Source organism: Pimephales promelas, chromosome 24, assembly GCF_988280905.1.
Source record: "Pimephales promelas chromosome 24, fPimPro1.hap1.1, whole genome shotgun sequence".
Taxonomy (NCBI): domain Eukaryota; kingdom Metazoa; phylum Chordata; class Actinopteri; order Cypriniformes; family Leuciscidae; genus Pimephales; species Pimephales promelas.
Genome location: NC_142792.1, coordinates 7,044,579 through 7,053,792, shown reverse-complemented (window position 1 = coordinate 7,053,792; position 9,214 = coordinate 7,044,579). Strand labels below are relative to the sequence as shown.

Sequence of the window (9,214 nt, the reverse complement as noted above, 5' to 3'; positions counted from 1 at the left end):
AACATTGTGTGCAATGCGACTGCAATTACTTTATTTTCTACTAGGTCACATAACAGATACAACATGGTGGATGTATTACTTGCAAATTTCATTTATACTACCCATATTCCTACTATCCACCTTATTCCTACGCCCCATGACGCTTTGCGCGAATTATGGGTGTAACGTCCGTTAAGCTGTAAACAATCAGTGAAAGGCTCACTCTAAAAAAGTGTCACTATGAGATGACATTAATCGACTCACTCTTCAACCATCGAACATTAAAATGAAATTTAAAAGTGTAAAAGAATCAACAAGGTACTTTCAACAGACCAAAAATAGCCCCATAAGCATGAGTCTTTGGTTAAATATCACTGTAGTATATCTGTATTGTGTAAATGCCTTTCAAAAATCAAAAATGTTCATTAAATTCAGCATTACGTGACACTATATCAAAGTGATTTTCGTCATTTTGACAGATTATGAATTGCATTTACCCGTGAAAACAAACGTGTAAAGAGACGTGAGGATTTGAGGAGAATAACAAGAGATTCTTCTTGCGTTCCAGTGAATTATTAATGGAATATCGTAAATTAAATTCAGGAGAACAGACCACAAATGTGCCGTATATGTTGTCCATTTTCATACTTTTACAGCGGATTGCAAAAGAAAAAAGAAAAATCATCATGAGGAAAAGAAAGCAGCGACTGAAAAGTACTCTTGCCATTGATATTCTTGTTATACGTTAAAATACTGTTGTGTCAATTCATGGTTACTTTGCTTTAGTTGTATTGAGCATTCCAAGCCAAGATTCACCCAGGACACTCAAAGCACTCCCAAACTGCAGGGGGCATCCATGCAACAAAAGTTGGTGGAACCAACCTTTGGGGAAGTAGCTTTTGGGACTATATTTGCCTGCGCACCCACAGAGAGAGCATGGCATTGAAATGTTTGTGGAGAGTTCAATTTGTTCTCTCATTTATTCCTGGAAAAGGATATTATGATTACAGCTCCTGATCATTTAAAGACGCAACTGGTAGGACAATTTATGATTAACTGTGTTTGAATATGTTGAGTTTTAAATGTTCAGGTTCTGCTTGGTTTGTAATGTGCAATTTAAAGGTTATGAGGATTTTGTTATGTGAATGTTGAACTTGACAGAAGTAACATGTGCATGAGTTTAATTATGGGAATGGTATTTTCCTGGTAAAATCCTAGGTTAAACTTAATGATCGTGTTTAGTTTGGTTTGAAGATTCAATAGCATTCATTTATTATTTCTGTGAGATAGTGGTATTGTGATTTATGTGTGACTGATTCATGATGTATATGTAACTAATTCATGTTTGGTTTGTGTATTTGAAAGGTTTTCAACCTATATCTACTGTTCCATCACTGATCTATCAAATCACCTTCAAGAAACTATACCATATTATTCCATCACTGGTCTATCAAACCATCTCAAAGAAAATAAAGAATCAAGAAGTGAACAGATTGAGTTGTCCTTTGCGTTCTTCAGTGAGAAAAGCAGTTTTCAAGTTTGGGCTGAGCTGTAATCAATTAAAAAACAAACAGAACTTGACAGTTGAAAACCAGCGTGGCAGTGAGAATAAGGATAAAAGGCCTGAAGTCAAGCTGTTAACGCAAAGGAAGAGTTAACTGGAAAAAAAAGTAGCACCATGGCAAAAGAAACTCTTGGGAAGACAGTCAAGCAACTGAAGCAAGAGCGGACCTTAGCTAAATCTGCTTTCACCAAGCAAGCAAACTACCTGAGTAAAGCTGCAAATGAGATGATTAAAGATGAACTACAAGAGGAGTTCAGCAAACTTAGTTCCTTGGCAAGACACGTCAGTGATGCAAATGAGGACTATAGGTCTGGACTACTGGCTGAAGCAGGGACTGAGGAGGATGGAGAAGTCAAGCTCAATAAGCACCAGCAGGCTGAACTTGAGCAGACAATGGAAGAGTGTGACATGAGACTGGGGGACATCCGTGAGGCAGTCCAAGCCAACCTCTGGCCAAGATATGGTAAAGAGGACATAGACTTTGCATTTCAAGAAGCGGAAGAGGCCTGTGACAGAGCCCAAGCAAGCCCCGTCACTGCTATCAATAGAGATGGCTATGAACTGCTGCTGGAGAGAGCAAGGAGGCTAATCCATGTTGCAACTGTAAGCCTGAAAGATTGGGAAAAATGGATCCCACATAATCAGACAGCAGACCTGAAAGGCAGATTAAAAGACCTGAGAATATCTGGGAGCAACCTTGAGGCCAGAAGAGCAGAATTCCTTACTGCACAAAGAATTGCAGAAGACCAGCAGCCTCAACCAGCACCAGTTCCCCAACCAGTGGTGAGGATAAAGCCAACCTGTCTACCTAAATTCATTGGGATTAGGAGGAATTTCCATAGATGGAAAAGAGACTGGGAGAGTCTGCAAAAGCAGGGAGAGCCAACTGGATCAGTGGAAGTGAAGAAGTTCCAACTCCTTGACAGTGTGGACGAGAGGATATGTAGAGACCTGAGCTTGACAACATACAACAGTGCTGAAGATATATTTAGAGTACTTCAAAACAGATATGGAAACAAGCCAATGATTGCTTTAGAGATAATCGAGGACCTAGAGAGGATCCCTCCTTTAAAGTCACACCAGCCAAGGAAGGTAATTGACCTAATTCAGGCTGTGGAAAAGGCCCTGAATGACCTCACGGAACTCGAAAGTATTGGAGCCATAAAGAATCCCCTTGTGATCAGATCCATAGAGAGCAAGCTCCCAGATAATTTAAAGAGGGACTGGCTGGCATTCATGGTTAATCCAAGGAATGGAGTCACACCTGACAATCACTTTGACATCCTTCTAACATTCTTGAAGACACAAGAGGACATTCTAGAGAAACTAGACCAATTGGGTGTAAGTGAAAAACCTGAAAAGAAAGCTATGTATCCAGAGAAGAGGTATGCCTCCACAAAGTCCACAAGGAGAGGAGGATGTGTTGTCTGTGGAGATGAGAAACATCGTGATAAAATCTTCTTTTGTAAGCAGTTTAAAGAACTAAAACCTGGTGAGAAACTGAATGCTATCGAAAGGTTGGGAGCATGCAAGAGATGCCTCAGATGTCATGTAGAGAGTGATGAATGTACAGACACTTACCTGTGCAGGAACAGGGACTGCAGAAGAGGAAGCTCTTCAGATCACCACTTCTTTCTCTGTCTGAAAGGAGGATTCAAGGGGAAGGAATCTGTGAAAGTGGGAAAACCCAGCACCAGGAGGCAAACATTCACAGAGGAGCAAGAGGAACTGATGTCTGAGCTCACCCCGGACATGGCAGAAAAAGTCAGGAGAGCCTTCACCAACATGGCTGAAAAATCAGACGGCACTGGAAGAAGCCTTCGTGGAGTGATGGATTCAAGCACACATGAGTTGCCAGTTATTCTGATGCTTCTCGAAGTAACCACCAATACAGGACAGAAAATTGGAACTCTCATCGACTTGGCGTCAGATACCAACTACATTACTCATGTAGCTGCCAGGAGATTAAACCTTCAGAGTGAAAAGATCACACTTGTTGTCCATGGAGTTGGAGGCATGGCCATGAAGGTAAAGACCAAAAGATACGTACTCAAGGTACGAATCAAGACTCCCAGAGGCACGGAGAGAGCTCATGAGCTGATCTGTTATGGGTTGGATGAAATTGCAAAAGTTCACAGAGTGATCAAAGCACAGCAACTCAAGAAGTTCTTTCCCGACACCAACCTAGAAGATCTTCACAGACCAGCACATGTTGAGCTTCTCATAAGCCACCGTGAAGGAAGACTTGTTCCACAGAGAGTAAAGGTGGTAGGAGATCTTGTCCTGTGGGAAGGCCCTTTAGGAAAGACCGTTGGCGGAGCACATCCAGACCTCTGTGAAGTAGTAGGTATGGCCCTGCACAATTCTGAAACCCACTTCGCACGATCAATGAGAATCACTGCAGTAAAGTATAAAGAAATTGCTGAGATGCAAAAATCTAGAGCTGAAACCAGAACCACTGTTATTGGCAGGGAGTTCTTGGACTGGTGGAAGTGGGATAGCATTGGTGCAGCCTGTGAACCCATGTGTGGAGGATGCCGGTGTGGTAACTGTCAGCCAGGAGGCAAAGACATGACTCTGAGTGAAGAGAAAGAGCTTGAGGTGATCAGGCGAGGCCTCAGCTATGTGAAGTCAGATGCGCATAGTCAGGAGCCTCACTGGGACACAAAATATCCCTGGATTGAAGATCCAAGTTCCCTGCCTAACAACAGAAGCGCAGTGGAAGCTACATTTCTGAGGACGGAAAAACAGCTCAAGAAAGAACCAGAGTGGCATACAGCATACACAACTCAAGTCCATGAGATGGTGGAAAGGAGAGCAGCAAAGAAACTCAGTAGGGAGACCATTGCTAACTGGAAAGGACCAGTGTGGTACGTCAGTCACTTGGTGGCGCCAAACCCACACTCTGTAACAACACCTGTCCGACTGGTATGGAACAGCAGCCAGAAGTTTCGAGGGATCAGCATGAATGACCTTCTCCTGAAAGGGCCTGATGTACTTAATCCCATTCGAGCAGTGCTACTAAGGTTCAGAAAAGGAGCCCATGCTGCCCTCGGCGACATCAAAAAGATGTACAATTCTGTGTGGCTTGAAGATCTGGAGATGCACCTCCATAGATTTCTCTGGAGAAACAGTGGAGTTGAAGAAATTGAGGAATATTGCATCACCAGGGTCAACATTGGTGATCGACCAGCAGGATGCATCGCACAACTGGCCATGAGAGAGACAGCAAGGCTGCCCATGTTCACTCATCTGAAGGAGGAACGGAGAGTTATTGAGGAGGATTCCTATGTAGATGACATTCTGACATCCCATAATGACCTGGAAAAGCTAAACGAAACCACCAAAAAAGTTGAAGAAATTTTGAAGGCAGGTGGATTCTTCCTTAAGCCGTGGGTCCGATCAGGCCAAAGTGGGAGGCAGACGTCTACATCAGTACATCCAGCATCGTCAGATGGAGTCTTCATTCTCCCCAACCAAATAAGAGAAGGAGACAACAAAGCTCTTGGGGTTGGTTACCTAGTCGAACCAGATAAACTGTACCTTATGACCTCGATAAACTTCTCAAAGAGGAAAAGGAAGATGAGAATGAGCAAAAATCTCGGTGAGGAAGAGGTGAGAGGAAAAACTCCAAATCCATTGACTAGAAGACAACTGCTTAGCCAAGTAGCTAGTTTGTATGACCCGATAGGCCTTGCAACACCTGCCAAACAGAAAGGAGCCATTCTGGTCAGGAAAGCATTTCAAGAAGCTGGAGGCAAAACTCTATCACGTGACACATGGGACACACCTCTGTCTGAAAGACTTCGAGAAGAAGCCATCCACCTGTTTGAGGAATACACACGCCTCAACCAAATTACCTTCCATAGAAGCCTCACACCAGTCAGAAGGATTGGAGAACCCTGGGGAATAACTTTCTCAGATGGTAGCGACCAGAGCTATGGAGCTGTTGCATACTTCAGGTGGGAGACCGAGCAAGGCATTCTGGTCCGGCTTGTTGAGTCCAAAGCCAAGCTCACACCACTTGACCAAAAGGGAGAAGCAGTGAAGGCTGAGGTCTGTGGTGCTGTGTTTGCGGCGAGACTCAGAAAATACATTGAAAGGCACAGTCGAATGCAAGTTGAGCGTTGGCTCCATCTGCTGGACAGTCAAACTGTGCTAGGTGCAATCCAAAGGGACAGTTATGGGTACCAGACCTTTTTTGCCAACAGAGTGGGAGAGATCCAGAAGTCCACATCAGTTGAAGACTGGAGATGGATTCCAGGTGAGCAAAACGTTGCTGACCTCACAACAAGAGGTGCAACCCCAGAAGACCTGAAAGAGGATTCTGTGTGGCAAAATGGCCCAGAGTTTTTGAAACGACCTGTGGAGGAGTGGCCGACAAAGTCAGCTAGAGATGTTGCTGCAGAAGCTAAAGAAGGTATAAACAAGCTCCAAAGGAAATGTTTTACAGCAGCACTGACCAGAGCACAGATGAAAAGAAACCAACATGCTCTACCTATTACTACAATGCCAAGATCCCCAATCTCTAATGAAAAGAACGACGATCTGCAAAGCAGCCCTTGTGGGAAAGGAGGGTATCAAATCCAAGTCAGGAGATCACCTTCTGGTTCCTCAGTGAGGAAAATCCTGGACATAGGTAGGTTCAGTAGTTTAAGCAAGCTGATAAGAACCATTGCTTGGGTGTGGAGAGCTGCCACAAGATGGAAGGAAATGCTGGCCAAGACCTCAATCACAAGCAAACCAAATAGGAAGGAGATTCCTTCAGCTCTTGAGATCAAGTCCAGAGTGAAGGAAACAACACTTACCATCATGGAGTGTGAGGATGCACTCAGGGATCTCTTCCTTGCAGCTCAAATGGAGGTAACCTTGCCAGACATCACACTTAGCAGGCTTGCTGTGGTCAGGGAGGAAAGCACTGGACTTTTGCTCTGTGGAGGAAGATTCCAAATCTTTAATGAAGAGAAAACTGCAGTACCAGTCTTGCCCTACACATCATGGGTATCCACTCTTCTAGCTCAAGAAGCCCATAAGGCAAATCATGAAGAAATTGCAGGCACACTCCTCCGGATGAGAAAGAAAGCATGGGTGGTAAGAGGTCGGAAACTAGCTCAGAAGATCGTTGATAACTGTGTGACATGCAGGAGACTTAAGGCTCGAAGATGCCAACAGATCATGAGTGACCTTCCATCAGAGCGAATAACACCAGCCAATCCATTTGAGTACACGACAATGGACTTATTTGGACCTTACGAAGTGAAGGATGAGGTGAGAAAGAAAGTGAAACTCAAAGTGTGGGGAATCGTCTTCTGTTGTATGGCGTCCAGAGCTATGCACACCGACCTTGTTAGTGACCAGTCAGCTGAAGGCTTTCTTCTAGCCTACCAAAGATTTACAGCACTGAGAGGACATCCAAGGAAATTGTGGTCGGATCCTGGGAAGAACTTCGTCGGAGCCAGACCTGCCCTCAAAGAGCTCTACATGTTTCTGAACCGACTGGAGAAATCAAAGCTTGAAGATGAAGTCTCCAAGCATGGCACAGAATGGAGCTGGAAGATCAATCCAGCAGACTCGCCTCACAGAAACGGGGCTGCTGAGGCTGCTGTCCGGATTATAAAGCGAGCTTTGCACAATCTGGGGGGTGATGGAGTCTTCACATGGGGTGAGTTTCAAACTTTCCTTTATATGGCTTCCAACCTAGCAAATGAACGACCTATTGATGCCAGGACTCAGAGCCGGGAGGACTGTGTAGAATACATTAGCCCAAATTCGCTTCTGCTTGGAAGAACTGGACCCAGAGGAGATCCAGGGACCTTTGATTTTAAAAACTATCCTTACAGAAGATTGCGAATCATCCAAACAGAAGTTGACCGATTCTGGAGGAAATGGAGCCAGTTAGCTGGACCAAACCTGTTTGTCCGAACCAAGTGGCACACCATTCACAGGAATGTGGCAGTTGGAGATGTCGTCTGGTTGGCTGACCAGAATGCCTTGAGAGGTCAGTTCAGGCTTGCCAGGGTCATTGACGTCAACACTGACAGGAAGGGAATTGTGAGGGATGTATATCTCCGATCCTTCCCCAGCTACCCAGTCGCAACTGTGAAACCCGCTAAAAAGACACAAGAATACTCAACCAAGATACCTGCAACCGTTCTTCACAGAGATGTCAGACGGATAGTTGTCATACTTCCAGTTGAAGAGCAGCAGTAGCAGCAGGATCCAAAATGGAGTAACTAGACCCGACACATCACAGTTCTGGTGTGACCTCCTTGGGTTGAAGAACCAGGAGGTCAAGTGGGAGGTGTTGTGTCAATTCATGGTTACTTTGCTTTAGTTGTATTGAGCATTCCAAGCCAAGATTCACCCAGGACACTCAAAGCACTCCCAAACTGCAGGGGGCATCCATGCAACAAAAGTTGGTGGAACCAACCTTTGGGGAAGTAGCTTTTGGGACTATATTTGCCTGCGCACCCACAGAGAGAGCATGGCATTGAAATGTTTGTGGAGAGTTCAATTTGTTCTCTCATTTATTCCTGGAAAAGGATATTATGATTACAGCTCCTGATCATTTAAAGACGCAACTGGTAGGACAATTTATGATTAACTGTGTTTGAATATGTTGAGTTTTAAATGTTCAGGTTCTGCTTGGTTTGTAATGTGCAATTTAAAGGTTATGAGGATTTTGTTATGTGAATGTTGAACTTGACAGAAGTAACATGTGCATGAGTTTAATTATGGGAATGGTATTTTCCTGGTAAAATCCTAGGTTAAACTTAATGATCGTGTTTAGTTTGGTTTGAAGATTCAATAGCATTCATTTATTATTTCTGTGAGATAGTGGTATTGTGATTTATGTGTGACTGATTCATGATGTTTATGTAACTAATTCATGTTTGGTTTGTGTATTTGAAAGGTTTTCAACCTATATCTACTGTTCCATCACTGATCTATCAAATCACCTTCAAGAAACTATACCATATTATTCCATCACTGGTCTATCAAACCATCTCAAAGAAAATAAAGAATCAAGAAGTGAACAGATTGAGTTGTCCTTTGCGTTCTTCAGTGAGAAAAGCAGTTTTCAAGTTTGGGCTGAGCTGTAATCAATTAAAAAACAAACAGAACTTGACAAATACCAAGTATAACGTTATTCTCATGATGTCTGAAAATAAATCATGAAGGAAAATTGACAGCTCATCCAGTTAAACTGACGGATCAGCTTTATTTGTAAGGTAATTTATGATTTGAAATGATTCGTTTCAGTCTTTTTGAATGGAAGTTCCCCAAACCGGAAGTGCCACCTATATTCAAAACGCAGTGAGGTCGTCAGGAATAAGGTGGATAGAATGTAATATTTTAAAGTTTTTGAAGTTAATTCAAATTCAAACGTAGTACGTACTCAGCAGTACTGTACACACCAACTGTCATAAAGGGATACTCCTTTTTTCTTTTAGAAATAGGCTCATTTTACAACTCCTCTGAGTTAAACAGTTGAGTTTTACCCTTCAGCCGATTTTCTGATATTTAGAAGAATACCAGCAACCAGACGGTTTCTGGTCTCATTGACTTCCATAGTATACAGTATATTTTTTTCCTACTATGGAAGTCAATGAGACCAGAAACGGTCTGGTTACTGATATTCTTCTTAATACCAGAAAATCATCTGAATGG

The 9,214-nt window shown here is 43.2% G+C and overlaps 1 protein-coding gene across 2 annotated transcripts; it reads left to right on the top strand.

Moving 5' to 3' along the window:
- The first annotated feature begins 731 nt into the window (after positions 1 to 731).
- Positions 732 to 8,585, top strand: LOC120459751 (uncharacterized). 2 transcript variants are annotated; one of them, XM_039647175.2, is made up of 2 exons: positions 732 to 1,015; positions 1,345 to 8,450. In XM_039647175.2, the coding sequence occupies exon 2, from the start codon at positions 1,658 to 1,660 to the stop codon at positions 7,751 to 7,753; it is 6,096 nt and encodes a 2,031-aa protein (XP_039503109.2). In that variant the 5' UTR covers positions 732 to 1,015; positions 1,345 to 1,657; the 3' UTR covers positions 7,754 to 8,450. The 2 variants fall into 2 exon arrangements, 1 of the variants encoding a protein (XP_039503109.2); XR_016149804.1 differs by lacking the exon at positions 732 to 1,015 and adding an exon at positions 8,457 to 8,585 and having other exon boundaries at positions 1,398 to 8,127.
- Positions 8,586 to 9,214: the final 629 nt, after the last annotated feature.

Bases quoted from the DNA above. Each gene is read 5' to 3' on its own strand.
- LOC120459751 (XM_039647175.2), top strand. From the start codon at position 1,658: ATGGCAAAAGAAACTCTTGGGAAGACAGTCAAGCAACTGAAGCAAGAG.